Source organism: Tachypleus tridentatus, chromosome 10, assembly GCF_004210375.1.
Source record: "Tachypleus tridentatus isolate NWPU-2018 chromosome 10, ASM421037v1, whole genome shotgun sequence".
Lineage (NCBI taxonomy): Eukaryota > Metazoa > Arthropoda > Merostomata > Xiphosura > Limulidae > Tachypleus > Tachypleus tridentatus.
The window spans coordinates 70,813,678-70,833,742 of NC_134834.1; the positions used below are offsets into that span (position 1 = coordinate 70,813,678).

General features: G+C 33.0%; 1 protein-coding gene across 1 annotated transcript in view; it reads right to left on the reverse strand.

The window, feature by feature from the left end:
- Positions 1 to 4,511: 4,511 nt before the first annotated feature.
- LOC143229530 (synaptotagmin-15-like) overlaps positions 4,512 to 20,065 on the reverse strand; it is a 42,174-nt gene continuing 26,620 nt past the window's right edge. The window contains exons 4-8 of the mRNA XM_076462005.1: positions 17,426 to 17,550; positions 15,479 to 15,612; positions 13,092 to 13,253; positions 11,577 to 11,694; positions 4,512 to 8,707 (exon numbers count right to left, since the gene is read on the reverse strand). Coding sequence (XP_076318120.1) covers positions 8,370 to 8,707; positions 11,577 to 11,694; positions 13,092 to 13,253; positions 15,479 to 15,612; positions 17,426 to 17,550 — 877 coding nt within the window. The 3' untranslated portion in view covers positions 4,512 to 8,369. The remainder of the gene's footprint in view (positions 8,708 to 11,576; positions 11,695 to 13,091; positions 13,254 to 15,478; positions 15,613 to 17,425; positions 17,551 to 20,065) is intronic.

Sequence of the window (20,065 nt, forward strand, 5' to 3'; positions counted from 1 at the left end):
TAGATCATTGTTACCTCCCTGTCCCATCCAAAAAATGTACACTAAAAAACGAATTTGAAAATATTGTTAGGTAATCCTTGGATTATTTTAAATGTTTTAAAATTTTTGAAAATTTTCTTTTTGCGACTTAAATAACAAAATATTCCCGACAAAAGTGTATTTTAAAAATACTCACAAAATAATTTTAAATTTATATATATATGCGTTTTTTCTTAAAAATACAAAGACTAACAATATACATATATTTAATAGAATTGAGTTGCCTTATTCCTTTACATTTTCCTACCTGCTTTATTTATATACAAACTGTTAAGTGTTTTTTTTTTTTTAACTTAGTTTTGATGTTATAATGGCGTCATCGTACAGTCCAGAAAGTCGTTAAGGTTACCTTATTCTAGATGCTTTCTACCTTTCTTATGCACAGTTTGGGCTTGGCATGGCTTGGTGGTTAGGTCGCTGAATTCGCAATCTGCAGAGCGGTTGGATTCGAATTCCTGTAACTGAACGTGCCCGTACATTTAGCCGTGGGAACGTTATAACGTTATAATAAATCCCATTATTCAGATGTTAAGGAGGAGTATAAGAGATGGCGGTGGGTGGTTTAATTAATTACCTTCATTCTAGTCTATTACTTCTAAATTAAGGATGGTTAACGCAGATAGCTCTCAAGTAGCTTTGTGCAAAATTAAAAAAAAACCCAACAAAAACAGATATTCTTTAGCGAGTCTTACCTAGTCTACATATGGTTAAAGTGTCATTGTAAAATTTCAAAATATATATATATATATATTTTTTTTTACGGTTTATGCTGCACTTAAATGTTCCACTGTGCACACATTATTCTTATGCATTTTCATGTCCATCAATTAATTACATGCAGTTTGCAATTATCCTATCTTGATAATTATCCTATCTTTATAAATCAAATAAAGAAAATTAAGACGTTTTTGTTCAGGCAATCACAACGAAAAATAAACCTGACAATGCTATTAAAGGTAAAGTTAATAAAGCTTGACATTTATACCCAAGACCTTAACTGATTTGTTATATTACTACATATAGCTCCAGGCAATGCAAGATTGCCTTCTATGTTTAGTGTTAACATAATTTTAAGCAACCTAGAGTTCGTTTTCCCTCAGTGGACCCAGCAATTAATCCTTGTGGCTTTACCGTACGAAAAAAACATAAACACAAAGTCTTTAGCTCAACCATTTTCCGACATCATCTGTATTCCACTTGGTTTAGGTACACATTAATCTGTTTACTATATTATTTATGAGTACATCTTCATGTGGATTAACAATAAGTTCATAGAGGTTCTTTTCCACTCGTTTGACCCTGATCAGAGAGCCTATTATACAGCTTGACACAAAAACAAACAAACCAAAGAAATTTGTAATTATTGAGTATGTTTATATGACGAATATGGTGTGATTGAATACTATTCATTCACACTTTTCTCTTACTCTTAAAATTCATAATAAACTAAATTAAATATATATTGTTAAAAATGTAATATGTCTAACACAATGATGCTTCGCCTGTTTGTAAAAGGCGTTCACAGCAGAGTAATTGTTCTTGCAAGAAAGGCGTATACAAGTAATTTTCCAACCAGTATTATGTTTGTTATATCTCACCTAGTCTGAAGAGCTCTGGATTAAGGGAAATGCGTCGTTGGTAATGGTTTGTTGTTGTTGTTTTTTGTTACGCGCAACAATACACAAAGAGCTATCTGTGCTTTCTTCACCACCAGAATCGAAACCCATTTGTACTAGTATAAGCCCGCAGATATACCTCTGTGTCACTGGAGGATCGTCGGTAATGGATATGACGAATCTAATGTTAAACAATAATAGTACTAACATAGTATCTCATAACAAGTGAATTAATCACAATTTATAATTACTAAAAATAAGATGTTTTCGCAATATTCTGCTTCGGTCGTTGTTAGAAAACTGGATATTGACCTTGGATCACGCTTTATCAATGTACCTTCACTTAAATTACTTCTTAAATGCCTCATTATCTAATTCTTACGCTCTCTACTTGTGAATTTAGTTTACTTTTTTTTATTAATTTCAACAATTATGTTTGTTTGTTTTTGAATTTCGCACAAAGCTACTTGAGGGCTATCTGTGCTAGCCGTCCCTAATTTAGCAGTGTAAGACTAGAGGGAAGGCAGCTAGTCATCACCACCCACCGCCATCTCTTGGGGTAATCTTTTACCAACGAATAGCGGGATTGACCGTCACATTATAACGTCCCCGCGGCTAAAATAGCAAGTATATTTGGTGTGACGGGGATTCGATCCCGTGGCCCTCGGATTACGAGTCGATTACCTTAATCTCCTGGCTATCTCTTTTTAGGTATAAGTAACCTTCTTTGTCCTGGTACTGTACGTTACAACAAAAGTCTAAGCATGTACAATATGTTACACGTTAAAAATCTCGAACTGTATTTACTGCATATAACTTTCAACAGATTTGTTGTTAAGTAATCTTAAATTATCTTTCTGCTTTTAAAAACTGGTCTGTAATTTATCATGTTTATAAACTGTCCTCCTCTTTCTTTCAAGCTTAGAGTTGTTGAGCAGATCTTCTTTAGCCAATAATGAAAGAATAAACATAGATTATCACTGAAAAAGCCAAAGGGCCTTTTTACTTCTGGTTGAGATTAATAATCAGTTATTTGAAAGCACTCGCGTTTCTGGATCTTTCGAAATCTATTGTCTTTAGTAAGATGATCCTATAATGCTATGGTGGATTGTGTGGACATTTCGCTGGAACCTAAACAAGTGAGATCTAAATTTGAAAGTAATTTTGTAATTTGTAGTAATTTGCAGTATTAAATATAAACAATTCAATATTTATTTTCGATATTCAGAATAATAGCTGTATTTAATATATATAGCATTGAATGTCTTAAATAGTAACTACTACATTAGCCAGACGTGATAGTCATGATACAAGAAGCTGACCATATGACAATTCTGTTTCACTCAGTGATGTCGAGAAAACCCACTTGTAGAGAAATATATATGCAAAAACGGCTCGTTTGGGTTGAGAAAATATTTTACGTAGAAGAGCGAACAACGTTTCGACCTTCTTCGGTCATCGTCAGGTTCACAAAGAAAGAAAGAGGTAAGTGACCGGAAGCTGATCACATATTTGGAAGGGGTTGTGTAACTAGGTGTCAGAATGTAGAGGGCGGTGTTAGATGTTTGAATATATAATTTTATATTATTTATTTTATTATGTTTAATATAGGTGTAAAGGCGTTCCTTTATATTGGTTTATTTAGGGTTTGAGTTGTTGTATAAGTAAGGCTTCTTCAATTTTGCATTTGTTTATGTTTGTTTCTTTATTTAGTATTTGAGTGATTTCTATGGTTATGTTGTGTTTATTTGACTTGCAGTGTTCGAAAACGTGTGAAGGTGACTTTTTATGTCCTTTGAATTTGGTTTCCATTTTTCTACTTGTTTCTCCAATATAGAAGTCGTGGCAGTTATCACATTGTATTTTATAAATAATGTTGGCGTGGTGTTTGTCAGTGTAGTTTTTACATAGTATAGACCTCAGTTTTGTTACTAGTTTTTGCCAAATGTTGGTTATTTGTCTGCTGATGTCGGGAATATATGGTTTGCAGCAGTATGTGGTTTCGTGATTTTTTGATTCGTGAGATATATTTACTTTTGTTGGTTGATTTTGCTTTATGTCTAGGTGTGTGCGTATAATGTTTTCTACGGTTTGTGGAGGAAACTTATTGATGTTGATGAAGTATTGTTTTATTTTGTCTAATTCATCGTTAATTTTATCTGGTGAGCATAGTTTTATGGCTGTGTTTATTTGGTTTCTTAGTGTGTTGAGTTTTTGTTTTGTTTCATGTGCTAAGTCCCAAGGAATGTATAGTCCAGTATGGGTTACTTTTCGGTGGATTTCTGTTTTGAATAGTGTGTTGGTTCTTGTAATTTTGAGGTTAAGAAATGATATTTGATTGCTTTCTTCCTAATCACATGTGAAGTTAATGTTGGGATGTATAGAGTTGATGTGATTGAGAAAATTAAGTGTGTGTTCTGTAGATGTGAATCTCGCAACCGTGTCATCTACATATCTGTACCAGTATAGTGGTGGATGTAATGCTGTGTTAATTGCTTGTGCTTCAACTTGTGTCATAAAAATATTGGCTAAAACTGGTGATACTGGATTGCCTACGCTCTTCTACGTAAAATATTTTCTCAACCCAAACGAGCTGTTTTTGCATATATAATTTTGTTTCACTGTTCGGTAATTTTGCTAAGCGAGTTCAACCTCGTCAAGCGTTCTTGGGTTAAGGGCCAAAAACACCATAAAAGTTTTTTTTTTTGTAGTTTGCCTTTTAGGCATAATTAAAACTATTTATATTATTATTAATTATAATTTTTAGTGTAGAGTTATTAGCAACTCTTCTGGTAGAATTATTTCGCAATGACTATTTCGAACAGCAGTGATAGTTAAGTGGATGGACAACAGAAATGAAATAGTGAGGTTTTATTGAACATAACATGATACAATCTTATCAAGTTTACTTTCTACTTTGCTGCAAGGTGAAATAGATCTTAACAAGCTTCTCGTATATTATAGTTAACACTTGATAACAAAAGTTTCAAAAACGGAAATAATTTATACATATTTATCACATGCTCATATCACCGAAAAGTTCAATCGCTTTTACATACGTGATTACAAAGTATAGGATCTTTGTAGTTAAGTAATTGAATTCTATACAATAGATCAGTGTTTCAGATTTTTTTTTTTATATTCAACTAGCAGTTCTGTTTGACTGATCAAATGAACAAATAAAATCGAATAATTCCAAGAAGGATTACAACGATATTGTTTGATCTTTCTCTTAATGGATAAAGGTAACAAATAAAGAAGTAAAAATATTTATATTGATCCATTAGTGTGCTTTTCAGAGGATTTAAAATAAATATTTATGTTATTGTTTGTTTTATTTGTCTATTGGCAAATCATTGTTAGGTTTAAATAGGTTTCCCATTACAAGTCTGTTCATAAAGGAATAAACTCGAGATAGAAGTCCACACGTGATCGAGGTGTGTAAGTAAATTCTATTGGTTCAACATCGTCTTAAATTTAAAAGTAACCAAACTCTCCCGAATCCTTAATTGGCTCATTATAATCTGCATTAACCATGATGTAAGTTTCATTTTCAATTGTAGCATTTAATCCTGTGAGAATATGATGAGCAGAAATGGAAGAGTTTTTATGTTTTACTGGAATGTGTTATTTTATACGAGGAGACAACCACCTAACTCGCAGTGGACCCCATTACAGGCACTGACATATGCAGGACAGTAACCTGTTGTTAAGTAGTCACTCTATTAAACCAGAAATTCAAACTAATTGCGTAAGGTAAACCAATTTTTGAGTGATAACTTTATTTCTTTAAAAGCAGATTGAGTGCCGTAACAAAACGTAAAGTGTAAAATCCAGTAACAGGTAATTGAGATGAGCATTTTCGAGAGTTTTCTGTATTTTGTGGCACGACAAAAAATATTTCATGTAAATAATCTACACATATATTTTTGAATATTTTAAAGAGTTCCGTTTTGTTTAACACTAAAGCCATAATTAAGAACAGGAATACAAATTATTATTTTCAAAATTGTCCTCAATATCTTCTTGTGTTTTGACATTTATTATAAATCTCGCTTTTTTTAATAATGTTTAGTTGTTAAAACCAAATACATTTTGTACTTACTAAATCACAAACTCAGCTCTTTTTGCGTTTAGAAACTAAAATTTCTTAATTTTTTTTAGTTTAAACTTTAAAAAAATCACAGACAAGTTTTAAAGTATCTCAATAAAAAAATGAATAATCGAGAAATGAGGTGTAATAAATTACCAGACACAAACTGTAACATTATAAATATAACAAATAACAACTACAAACTGCTTTGATAATACTACATCATTAAGATACAATTAAACATAGAGTTAGACCTAAAGCAACAATTGAACTGAGCAGATGCTTTCATAATTAAGTCAGTTTTTGCAAAGATGGAGGCTATTTGCAGATACAAATGAAGTCCAGGGGCTAGTAAAACTTTGTATACAATTTGCTTGTTTGTTTTAGAATTTTTACATAAAGCTACACAAAGCATAGCCTTTCTTAATTTTGAAATGGGCTACTTTAGTATGACGAAATAGTGTGATTTTACTGTTACTCTTTTTACACACCCTTCGTCCAGAAGTGCCGAGTACATTTTTGTAGTAACAGAACATGAACTTTGAATTGTTGTACTCACAGTTGAGGCACGCTAACTCTAGCCTACGCCCCGTCCTTAGGAGCATAAACTAAACTATCTCATATATGCATAACGAATGCAACTATGAGAAGAAGAAAATATTCCTCAGAATTTTAAATAGGCTCAAATGTAATGTTTCTGTTAGGAAATAGTGGAAAATGTTACTGTAGCAAGTAGTGAAGTTTTGGGTGTGATGGCTAATGAAAATCATCTAGAAAAAGAACAGCAAAATGCAACAGTAGGCGACTAAAAGCCCTAATCCACAGAAACCATAGAGTTCTGACGCTTTGCGTAAAGAAACCACGAAATATTACATATACTAATATTTAGGAAATTCAATATCAGAGTGTGTGTGTTTTTATAGCAAAGCCACATTGGGCTATTTGCTGAGCCCACCGAGGGGAGTCGAACCCCTGATTTTAGTGTTGTAAATCCGAAGACATACCGCTGTACTAGCGGAGGGCGCAATATCAGCGAAAAGTATAGAGTAAATTGGACACCTAGGGTTCCACACATTCATAAATCACTCGTAACAGAAAAATACAAGTGTTGTTATTATTGCAACGGCAGCTGAGACAATGAAGTCAGGTAATATCTTCTAGTAACCCATGTTTCTTGCTATGTTTGCGTGAAATCCTATTTTTCAATAGAATTTAAAATGCATCATACCAATAATGAAAGAAGGAGATGGTTTTATAATGGCGTAGACTAATTTCTGTTGGCTAAGATTTTATCCCCTTAATAGCAAACGAACTTCTACAGTCTGTGCATCTTAGACTCCCGGATGTTGCCCTGATGCATCTCAGTAAACTTGCATCTTCCAAGATGACAGTGTTCCAGTCCAAAGAATCAGAATCTCGATGGTGTTCCTCAAGTACAATGATGACTTTTCTTCTACAATTATCCGACTTGAATCCAATCAAAACCCAAAGTCACTAACTATAAGTTTACCATTCTTTATTGAAACCATAGTGTCCCACACCTCACTAATGCATGATAATTGCGGTGCTCAAAATTCCTTGTGGATCTCTAGCGTTTTATAGCATTAATTAAACAAAATTAATTCAGAATTTGTAAATACGATTTACCATAGAAGAAAAACTTCATGTTATAGAAGGAAGTCTGCTAGATACAAAACAATAAAGTTTTAGCAAGTGATAAAATGCTGACTTTGTAATTTATTTTTCAAAAAACATTGGCGGTATTGTTATTGTCACATTCGTTGGGAGAAAGAGAAAATTTAAGTTAATTAGAAATATATTACATAAGAAATAGATGGCGATACAAGCAAGATGGGGAAGGTAATTACTCGAAATGCTGTGTCTAGTGAAACATTTATAACTTGATAATAGACTTAAAATATACACAGACTTACAAAACACGCAAAATAGAATAAATCTTTGTTTAAAATCTAATGATAATTTTAAAATATTCACATGAAAACACAGATGTAATAGAACTTGTGAAATATAATTTCAAACACGACTTTATAAAACGGATAAAACTGGAAAAAGTATGAAATATTTCATTCTTGAAACATAATTGACAAATACGTATTTGATACACTAATATTTAATATATTTTAATTACTTCAATAAGTTCACCTAAAAATATCATTTTCGTTTGCGCATGTTTCGTTTTAATTAGCGTTGAATTCATCATGATTAATTTTAAGATTCCCAAAAATATTTACACTTTAGTAGTAAAAGTGTTTATTGTTTGAGTTGTATGGAATATGTTAGAAAGCGTGTGATATTAAAATACAGTTTTTTTACTAAGTAAACCTAAACCTATATTCACTGCAAGCTTCAACTGTTGTTGATTTATCTTTAACCTTCTTTACATCTAGTATATTACTCTATAATAATGGTGTAATTTTATCCTTCACATTTTGTGTTTAAGTCACGTATCGAGCTCAATTTTTAATGGTAATTGAGCAACGTCACCAGATACCTTGTAAACAAATTTCAAACCGTGTTTGTTTACATGATAAATAAATCCATTTTGGTATCATGGTTTCAAAATAAACATATTGTGACAGTTTTTTATTTTACTACGATATTCAATTAGTAGCTAAGGATTCGAGATTATGCCATTTTGAAACCTGGTTTCGAGGATTTGTCAGCATTTCTTGCCAATGAAGAAGTTGTTCTCCTCGGGCATACAAAAATGATCCAATCACAATTTTTCCGTATGGTTCATCTCTGACTAATGGAGAGGGACCTGCCAAGAAAACGGTAATGCCAAAACTACAAGCATCAAAAAATCGACCAGAAACAACGAAGTTGAACTGTTCATTAATGTAAATTTCTCCGTCGTTACTGTTTGTATGGTAAAGAGATGTACGTTTGGTCTTCATCATCTTTCGTCCATGGAACAGCTGAAGTTTCACAAAAATCCCTACAAAGACAAATGAAAGTTTCTCTATTGGCATGAAAACATCTAGTTTTCTTTAAATATTTTATTTAAGTTTTTTATTCTCAGGTAGTTTTTTGTTTGTAGTTTTAGCGCAAAAGTACATAAGGACAGTCTGTGAGTAGCTGTTTTTAAATTTGAACTGAACGTCGGGAGTAGTCTAGAGGTTAAAATTGCTGGTTCGAGTTTCGATGCCGTAAAACTACTCTCCGCATTTTAGGATAAAGGCTTAGCTTTGTATTAAAATTAAGAAATAACATGAGAGAAAAGCAACTAGTTAACAGCACCAACCGCCTACTATTGGGCGATTATAGTATGACCGAAGTGAGCTTTACAGCGTGCTCACGGACCCAAAGTGTGGAGGGTGTTTTTGTGGCAACAGATCGCGAAACAGGAAATAGGTACGTTAATTACTATGCCATAAGACTTTTTTCTTTAGAAACTACAGATGTGATTTATAAAGATTTTGTAATTTGAAAAAGGAAGTTTGCATTTTAAGTGAAACAACTACTTAGAAGGTTTTAAAACAGAAAGGATAAAATAGTTTATCTTGGAGAAGACTGATTTTTCTTAATTCAAAAGTTTTAAAAAAGCTTCTCTTTTAGCACAAGTTAAATGATTAATTAGTACAAACAAGCCTTAATAAGTCAATTATATAGAACTGAATAAAAGTTTTGCATAAACACTGATAGATAAGAAAGATCACTTGTAGGAGTTTATATCTTTACACGTCATAATCTTTAAGATAGCGAATACTAATGCGCGCGAATTTATATTTTAATCATGGTGTATATCTTGTATTATCTACTCTGAGATAAAAAATGCTCTATATTCATTAGAAAGCGTATGCAATAATACATATCGGTTTACATGATTATGGAGAGAAACCTTTAGGTTACAATACAAGTATTTAATCATGGCAGCTTGTGCAACAGAAATGACAAGAAAAATGTCAATATGCGTTTCATTTATATTCTTCGACATTCATTTGATGGAAAGTTTAACTTTGTGCAATCTACACTGAGTCTACACTGTTGTCATCTACACCGTGTGTTTTATTGAAATTGGAAGCCTTAGATACCATAAAAACAAATGTAACATGAGTTCAGCGTGTCCCTGTCATTACTATTAAGTGACATTGACAAAATCAGCCGTATTTTGGATATCCAACTGATGTTATTGTATAGAAAATTTAAAACGAGTATATATTCAAATATAATTTACATTTTAAAGGTTTGGGAAACAGACTTATAGAGATTATAGAGATGGAAACCTTCTTAAAGTAACGTCTTCACATACTCAACGATTTTTGCAAGCGTCTGTTCGTCGTTCCAAAGACTGTCTCACATCAGGATAAGTTGTTTTCACTTTAACCGGTGTGTCGATTAGAGCACTCATTTTAAACTTGTTACCATAAATGTTACGTACACAGCAAAAAACGTGTTGAGTGTTTTCTACAGTTTTATTCAAGTTTAATTTTTACGTAGTTATCCATTTTAGAACTTTAATGATTTCCAGGCGTACTTACCTTTCTAGTTTACGAAATAAAAAATTGCTCTTTCCAATGAGTAAAAAGTCAACAATTTTCGATAGTTAGTTTCTTTTTTTGTTGGGTTATTGTTTTAGTTTGAATGTTAATATTACAGTCATCGCATGTTGGGTTCTATTGAAGAGGATAGGGCTGATATTTTCTGGACGAGTTTTGATTTGAAATGGAAATAAAACAAAGCCAAACAGAGATAGTTTGGGTCATGTTGAATTTGAAGCAAACAAGATAGGAGGCTGGAGTCTCTTCAACTTGAAAAGGTTTGGAGTAAATAAGGTAGTGGCTAGGTGGTTAAAGCATACTCCTGAAAATATTTTAAATAAATATGGGAAGAAACAGGGTTCATGGTCTCCAACAGAGTAGTAGATTAGATTACACGACAAGATTGGGAAGACGTAGAATAAAAATCAAGTTACCCACAGATGATCTATTTTTCACCACATTGTACAAATCGAGACGAATGTAGAAGAAGAACACGTGCAGTTAACGTGATGTTTATAACAATTTTAGGCCTATTGATTTCCAATATTTCACCAGCTTTTGATATTTAAGAAGCAGTTTTTAGAAAACTAAATTAAACAGTATCTGACTTATAGGATTTGATGAGATTTAGAAAAGTAGGGTGACAAACTTGGACTTTATGTTCTTAATAAGATATGGGCAGTCAGGGTATGAGCCAATATTTCAGGGGTTACATTAAACTAAGAGGGGAATTATGGATAAATTATCTGGGATACTGGGGTTTAAGGATCACGTGGGGGTTGGAGTAATTGGCATAGAGTGCAGAGGAGTTATTTCAAGACTTAGTGGTAAAGAGATTAAGAGACTTCCATAAGATAGTAGTGTGTAATAGTCTTGGAGTAAACAAGTTAGGACATGCTCTTGGTAAAGCTTGGAATAAGCAAAAAACAAAAACTGGAAAATCAAAGTTTTTATACGGTTGGTGATATTTAAACTGAATAGTTTGTGAAACTAAACATTTATTTAATAAAATTGTAGCTTAAAATAATGATGAAAGAAGAATGTTCATCTTGTAATTCTGTTTTATTGTGTTTCTTCTTATCTCTGGTCATGTAATGTTCCAGTGTAAGACTTAACATTCATAACGTTTACTTACTAGTCTATTCCTTAGTCGAAAAGGAAATTAAGGTATAGGATTTCTTTCTTAAATTAATCGGTGACAGTTTTCATTTCATGTTTACATAAAAGACGACAACATTGAAAATTGAGCTTTGATACAGTTTATCTTCTTTTGAGTAAAATAAAAACATAATTCTTTATTTAAAATCGCATAATTTCTTGACTTACCAGCTTCTCCACCGTCTATCCCAATGATATTTCGAATTCTTTCCACTACTACTTTAATTCTGTTGTTTGAGGGACTACAGGATAAGCCCACTTGAATCTCTCCCAAAGAACCGGAATTCTTTATGTAAAATATTTTAGAATTAGTCCTTGTTAGTTACGATTATTATATATCTGCTAAGGTAAAAAAAAATGAAATATTATTTGATAAAATTATAGAGATGCTATAGTATTTTAAAAATTTATTGCAAGTAATAAATAATACTAGTGTACTTGGTGTGTATCTTCGTTTTAGTAAACGTTGTAAAATTCGGAAAGGTGTACATACATATAAATACGTACATATAAATACATACACACTATTTTTGCGAACTTTTTTATAGTACAAATTTTATGGTAGGTTAAGATAATTCAACAACTTACGATAAAAGTTCTGTGTCAGCCTTTAAATTATCTTTCAAAATGTAAACAAATTTCAACTTTACTTAGCCCATTCTTTAATAAGTATTCTCATGGCACAATTATCAAGTTACATCCTCAAATGACCCGCCGGTAATGAGATTCGTTTTGGTTTATTTGAGATTAAGCACAAAGCTACACAATTGGCTATGTATGCTCTGCCCATCACGGGTATCGAAACTCAATTTATAGTGTTATAAGTCTACAAACATACCGCTGGGGAGCAAGAGGATTCCCAAAACAAAATATTTAACCTGTTAAAAGTTAAAAGTTGTATAACATATGGAAAAATAATATAAAACAATGAAATTTCCAATTGGAAGTAATAATCATTGAATGTTAATGTAATAATTATTACATTACATTAACATTCATCAGGCCCGGCATTATCGTTGGTTAAGGTGCTCACTTCTTATCTAAAGGTTGCCGGTTCGAATCTCCGTCGCACCAAACATCCTCGCCTTTGATTCGTGGGGGCGTTATAGGTGACGGTGAATCCCACTATCCGTTGGTAAAAGAGTATTCTAAGAGTTGGTTTTGGGTGGTGATGCCTTTTATCTAATCTTACACTGTTAAATTAGGGACAGCTAGTACTCGTGTATATTTGTGCGAAATTAAAAAAAATTACCGACTTTTTTAATCTATCGCTCAAAATTGTGTCATGGTGATGAATGTTGTAAGTGACTGACAAACAAAATGAATTAACAGAAATCATCCATTTTTCTATGTGAAGTGCGTATGATATTACAATAATAATTATTGGAATTACTTGCAATGTTGATAGTATGTTCTAGACTTATATATCGTTATAAACCTTGTAATCAACAGATTAATATGCTCACAAGCAATTTGATGTATACATAGTCTGGAAAATGCGTTTGAATAGCCATAACATCATATAGGATCCGTTGCTGATATTAAGATTAAAGAAATATTAAACCTATAAATCATTATTGGCGCGTGTTTAAATCAAAAATAATTCTTAACTTTCTATTGTTTCAGACATCTAAATGAACCACGAAAGACGCAGAGGTTTTATTACTTATGTATGTTGCTTACCTGAGTAGTGCGCTCCAGATTTCTCCAGTTGACTACGTTCTTATGAAAATCGAACGTTCCTAATGGAACACGAACGTGACCTAAAGAGTGACGAACCTTTCTTTTATCTACATCATAAACAGCCAGTCTCAAGGTTCTATCGGAGATATTCTCTTTGTTTATCTGTAAAAAAAATACGAGATATAAATTAAATGTTCAAAACAGAAGCCATGCAAACGTGACAAAAATATCTATAAGAGGTTTTTTCCCTGAAATATACCACAAGTGTTTATTATACTTCAAATGAAGATTAATTATTATAAATTTCTGTTTTTTAATTCTCTTTAATGTTTATTGAATGAAAATTGAATAACGTTGGCTATTATTTTAAAAACAAAAACAAGTTAAAATGCCTCTAAATAAATGTTGGAAAGAGAGATCGTAATTGAACTACGTTGGAAATGATAAGCATATTTCCTTGAGAAAGGAATATCATAGAAATATTCAAATATCCAATGGTGGTATGAAGGTAGGAAATCTTCAATTCAAGGTCTTTGACCTTCTGAAGCTAAATGTTTGTGCTATTAAACAGCTTGAATAGTGTTTTCGCAATAAACATGGGCAGTTGATCACACTCAGAGGACAGTCTGATGTGGAAGGCTCGAAAAGGAAGAGTCAGAGACAAGTTGGTTTTGGCTTTGAGTGTCGCTTAATATGGTGAGTCGGATGTATAAATCGTTTGTAGACTAGAGAACTATTTTTGATTGACTTATGATGGGTCGTTATTTCACTATAACAGTGACCAAGGTCCATACATATCCCTAGTAGACAATAGAAATAGGAAAGTATTAACACCAGTGTTTTCAGACTGCCTTATTTGGCCTCCGGTTCTCGAAAAATAAGCCAGTCTTATCGTTCAGAAAGGAAAAATTGTGTTAGAAACATCTCTATTGAAGCAATAACAGAGAAGCCAATGTTCTATTCGTCATTAAATTAAGTTCTGGAGAACGCGTCATGAACAGTTTTTAAATTGCTGCATTCAGAAAAGAAGAAACTTTGGAGGTTATGCAATGCCGGCTGGCATCTTCATTATCATTGTTTATGTATATCGAAGTCTTATAGGGTTACTTTATAAATGCTCTTCGTTATACTGACGACGTCCTTGAACACTATATGCATTTGTGTGCTGATGTTCTGTGAGATTATGTTATCCCAATGAATGATAATATCAGATTACATAGAACCAGGACTGTGGACAAACAACTTCAGTTTGTGAAATAGAAAGATACGAGTGATCGGCATTTTCTCCAGACCTTAATCTGGCAGAAAACGTTTAGAATGTCCTGGGAAAATGTATACGGATTGAAACCACCCAGCTCTATCCCTGACCATCTCGCAGTAGTTATTTTTGAAGAACTGACCAACTACCTCATTGAGAGCACGAGTAACTGGTAGCATGCTTAGCAGCTCGATGTGGTCACATTCCCTATTAGCGAATTTTTTGGCGAACATTTCTTTATCGTACTTTATTTATCTTGATATAGTTTGTCCAATTTATGATTCTGTTTGAAGTTTGTGTGTGTGTGTGCGTTTTCTTTCTTCTTTTTTTGCATGCGTATCGTTCACAAGTAAATTGCATATCTCAATTTGTAATACACCTACACGTTTTAAAACCAAAGGTACTTTTGTCTCCTGATGGATCAGCGGTAGGTTTAAGGACTTAAAACGCTAAAATTCAGGGTTCGATTGCTCGCGATAAACAGAGCACAGATAGCCCATTGTTTAGTTTGCATTAAAAATAAGCTTTCTGACGTGCGTGTAAAAGTATCTACCAACGTAATCGTCTTTCATATTATGTATTGTTTAATGCTATAAGAAAACGCTAACGTGTTGGGTGGTGGAGCTTACATAAGCTCCCTTCCCCAGTGGCACAGCGATATGTCTACAGATTTAAAACGCTAGAAACCTGTTTTCGATACCTGTGGTGGGCAAGCACAAATATCCCTTTGTGTAGCTTGGTGCGAACAAATAAGCTTAGACAATTTATTTTAAATTTATTGTTTGACTTGTAATATAAATCATGTCAATATGCTACTTTTAGTAGTTTGTGTATAAAATACGAATAGGAAATGACGTAAGTATCATTATATGTCAGATTTCTGTATTTTATCGACATTTTAAAGCTCACAGTTTGCACAGAATTTTGTGATTTTTTTCGGCATTAGTTTAAAGGCTTAGAGAAATAGAAATTGTATATTATAGTCTGAAATTTGTGTTTTACACACCCATCTTAAGACCAGATTCTGGGTCAAACAAGTATTACCTTGAATGATGTGAAGGAACTTCAGATAATACAAACAAATATTTATTAATTCTAACAAATGTTTAACGCTATTCGAGTTTCTTACCGGAAACTTGAAGGTTTCATGAAATTTGGGGTTTAGGGTTCGCTTGCGAACTTTCGATTGTTGAAAATTCTCCTCATCAGGTAGTAGGTAGAGTTTCACAAAAGGATCCCTGGGTGTCTGGTTGGGTGTTCGTCCTAGAAAAAAAAAAAGATAAAAGTAACAAAATAAATTTAAACTGCAATTAGCCTAACAAGGCAAGTTGCACATTACAGGCTTTGCCTTGTTGGATTACTCATTAACTAGTAATTATTACGATTAAGAATTAATTTTTTCACTCCAGGTTCTTATTTATGTGTTTATAGCGCAAATAAATAGTGTACCTTGTAGAGTTTTCCTTTGGTTTATATCTTTACACTCTCACTAGTTGTTTCTAACTAAAACCATTAATCGCTCAAAAAAGTTTCACTTTGATACATGAATGAAATAAAGTGAATATTTTTTACTTTGTACATTTGTTTGTGTACCTACGCCTAGTAAATAAACTGCTTGTCATTGCTATTGTTGCTCAGCTGGTAATTCTAAGAAAGTGTTCGCGAAGGCAAAGAACACTTTCTGCTAATAACTACACTACATCTGCTATACTAGTGCCGACGAGGTCGTTTGTCCAGCACACGGGTTCATTAGGTCAGCTGGGGGCACAACATAGTAGTGGTCTAGGCAAAATTTATGTAATCAATTTTCATGATAAACGGCTAAACCATAGCTTTTACAATACATCTTGCTTGTACGTTTATTGCACATCTCTCTATTCACAATTCACCTCCTTTAAATACTTTTCCCGTCTGATGTAGATTTTTGTTTTTACACTTTTCTTTATGTTCTTAATTTCGTGTGTATTACAGGCTGTGCAACGTTTTTAATCATGTGTACAACATCACTGTTTTTCTAAAAAAAATGTTGATGTCCTACGAAGCATTAATAACTCACTTTACTAACAAAATCAAAACCAAAATTGTTTGAGAAATGTTCTTGTCAAAATATCAAAGCGGACAACAAGATATCACGGAGTGGACATTTATGTAATTTTGATGCAAATTTTAATTCCTATACTTTCAAAATGTTCCAGTATTTCAGAGATTCACAGACAATGGAAGGAAGTATCATTAAAACCTGTTACCCATTGTCTTGACAAAGTGATTAGCGTATCAAGCTGCGTCTGGTTTAAAGTGAAATATACTGCTAAGCAAACTCCACATTCTATGTTGAAGATGCTATGAATGTGATAGTCGAAACCCGCTACTTCGTTCACATTATCTTCATAGACGACAAGTTGTTAGTTAATGATGCTTTCATCTAGTCACCAGTTCCAGATTAGAAATGTCTGTACATGATCCCTAACGGTTTCTGACTTGATAATTCAACATACGTTTGCATAAGGTGTTGTTTAGGTTGTATTTTCACCAAAGCAAGTTGGTATTGTAATAAACAAATTTGTTAAGCTATAAATTCCACTTTCAGCTTCTCACCTTTCTTCTTCTACTATACAATGTGTTAGGTTTTTCTTTGGTAACTGAAGAGGTACATCCGACATTCAAATATGTCTTTTTGAAAAGGGAAGCTTCTCCTGTTGGTCAGTTGTCTTTTTAAGGAGTTAGAGCGCTAAAATCTAAGATTGATTGCGCACAAAAACAACAACATGGAAAGAGAGACCAATCCTGCCTTCTAGCATGTAAATATATTAATTGTAGATAATATTTTTATTTATAAAAGAAGGAGAGAACATAGTTGTGTTCTCTAGTGAATGATGAACTAAACATAACATTTAGGAACTGAATTTCAGTTACTATTAATCTTTTTTTTTTCGATGTTAAAAGTGGAACCTAGTTCTGCCCTTTAGTAAATAATATCTTTATAATAAAACATCTGTACTTCGTCTTAAATGTATTTTATCTTGTTTTAGGCATTAAAATAAGAGCTCAGTTGTGGCCCTTGATGAGCTAAACATACCTGGTAAATTCTTCGCTTTAACTAGGGTTACTTCTAATAACTGATCTTCTTCTTGGTAAAATATAGAGAACCATATTCGACCGTTCGGAAAAGGAGATCCCATCAGCTCGTCGTCTTGGATACTTCTATTGTGGACAGACGTAAAATATCACCAAATTAATAATTTACGGATTCTAAATTCATATCTCATTATTCAGTAACCTCTAAACATGTGTTCTTCAGATTCAACCATAACATATAACTTCTAAACATTTGTACTTCTAATTATACCATACTTTGCTATTAAAAAAAACATACGAAAGAAATAACAAATGTGCGTAAATAGCTTACCCTTTAACTATGACAAAAAAACAACAGTTTTTTGATACAAATAAATTTTCACTTCTACCTGTTTTGAAGAAATTTAATTTTTTACAGTAACAGATATTAATTGATCGCTAACTTTACTATGAAACGTAATTGAAATAATAGGCTTATAGCAGAATATTAGTTTCCCTTCTTTGTGGCGAGTTGAATTAAAATAAATAGTGTAGAAGTGCAATTGATCAATATCTCTGACAGAAGCGCCATCTATGAGGAAAAAGAGGGTGGATCTGCAATATCAGACAATTGTAAACTAAAATAAAATTACTGAAAGGACAGTTGTGCTGATACTAACTCAAGACGGGGCCGTTTAAGTATCTGTAAATTCTTTCATTTGCTGGTAACATTTCCCTAAACATATTGAAAGTAGATATCGAGAATATATCATGTACCGTCTTTCGTTTTATTGCAACCTTGTCGCTGCTAAACATTTCTACAGACGGAGAGAAGAGTGACATTGAACTACACAGAGAATATTTTACAAATTTTTATTTAGGTTCTTCTCTTTTAAGTGTAATTCGGGTGCATGTCTTAAAATGGCTCTCCCTGTTGAACATTGGAGAGGATTTGGACCTTCTGGCTCTCCTGGTGGTGGTGCCCATGGTTTGTAACTTGCTTTGTTTATACTGTTGTAGATTGTCCAGAAATAAATATTATTTTTTATTTGAACTGCAAAGTTTGAAAAAAGTATAAACCAATGTTGTAACACATGCTTTACTCAAAGTAAGGACCATTTCCTTGAACACACTCTTGCCAACGTGTAACAGTGCTGTTCATGCCCCTGCTGTAGAAATCAGAGTTTCTATGGACAATGAGTTCCCTGAAAGTTTCTTTTGCAGCTTCCTGGTTTGGAAAGCACTTATTGTTCAAAAAGTTGTCAAAGTGCTTGAAGAAAGGAAAATCTCTAGGCGAGAGGTCTGGGGAATAAGCTGGATGAGGCTCAACCTCGATTGCCAATTCGTTCAATTTTTGGAGCGTCATTCTTGACAGGTCTCATAACGTCGATTTCCTTAATCTTCAGTTAGCTCATACAAAACCCACTTATCCAACTTCTTCGTCTTTTTAATCGCACTCAGGTGGTTGGCAATGCTTGATTTGCTTGTGCATAGCTTTTCTGCAAGTTCACGTACTGTTGAGCGAGGGTCTTTCTCAACCGTTTCCCTTAATGTGTTTTCATCTAGGAATGACTTCCTTCCACGACCTTCGTGGTCTTCAAGACTTCAATGTCGAACTCTTGGGAAAAAACGCTGAATGTTCCTTCAGTAACAGATCCATGATCGAATGCCTGGTTGATGTTCCGTTTAGTTTCGGTAGCTTTTCGTCCAAGTTTGAAGTCGTAGAGGAAAAATCAGACGAAAGTTCTTATCGCAGACGATTAAGATACCTTGTAAGTAACAAACTATTGATTAAACTACCCAATAAACGATAAGTTACTTTATATTCAGCTTCTAAATGTCATCGTGAGAATTCCGGCATTTATTTCTGTACAATCTAATAGCAACAAAAACATTTTATCTTTTGGTAAAATGCTCTTATTTTTACACGAATTTACACATTCCCTGCCACTTGGTGAGTTTGAAACACATGTACTATTTTATGTAATCGAAATTGAAATAAATGTCAAGTATGATGGAAACCTATATTTAAGAGCGATCTTTTATACCTGATTTCCTGAATTAAATAGTAAAGAGTTAATTATTATTTTTAGAAATTTCATTCAAATATATAACATCTTTACAACAGCAACAGAGAAAATACAGTTTCAAACTAGCCAAGAAAGACACCTGCGGTGAAACTAACGTCGCAAGAAATAATTTCTTTTTAAGTATGTACGTCACATGTTACGTATGACTTATTAATTATGTACGTCACATGTTACGTATGAAACAGTTGGTTTGTTTATTGAATTTCGCGCAAAGCTACACGAAGACTATCTGCGCTAGCAGTCCCTAGTTTAAAAATGTAAGACTAGAGGGAAGGCAGCGAGGTATCACCATTCACCGTCAACCCTCGTGCTACTCTTTTATCAACGAATAGTGAGATTGAACGTCACATTATAATGCCTCCACAGCTGAAAGGATGAGCATGCATGGTGTTACGGGATGTATAAAACAGATAAGGCTGGCATATGGAAATTATAATAAGAGAACAATCGAAAAATACTGTTAATGTTTTCTTCTAGGAATTTACTATTTTTTTCTTGTTGTTTTTTCGTAACACCTGTTCATATTTTATCCCCGAATTTAGGTTTAACTAGAAATGTTTTTGGATTAACAT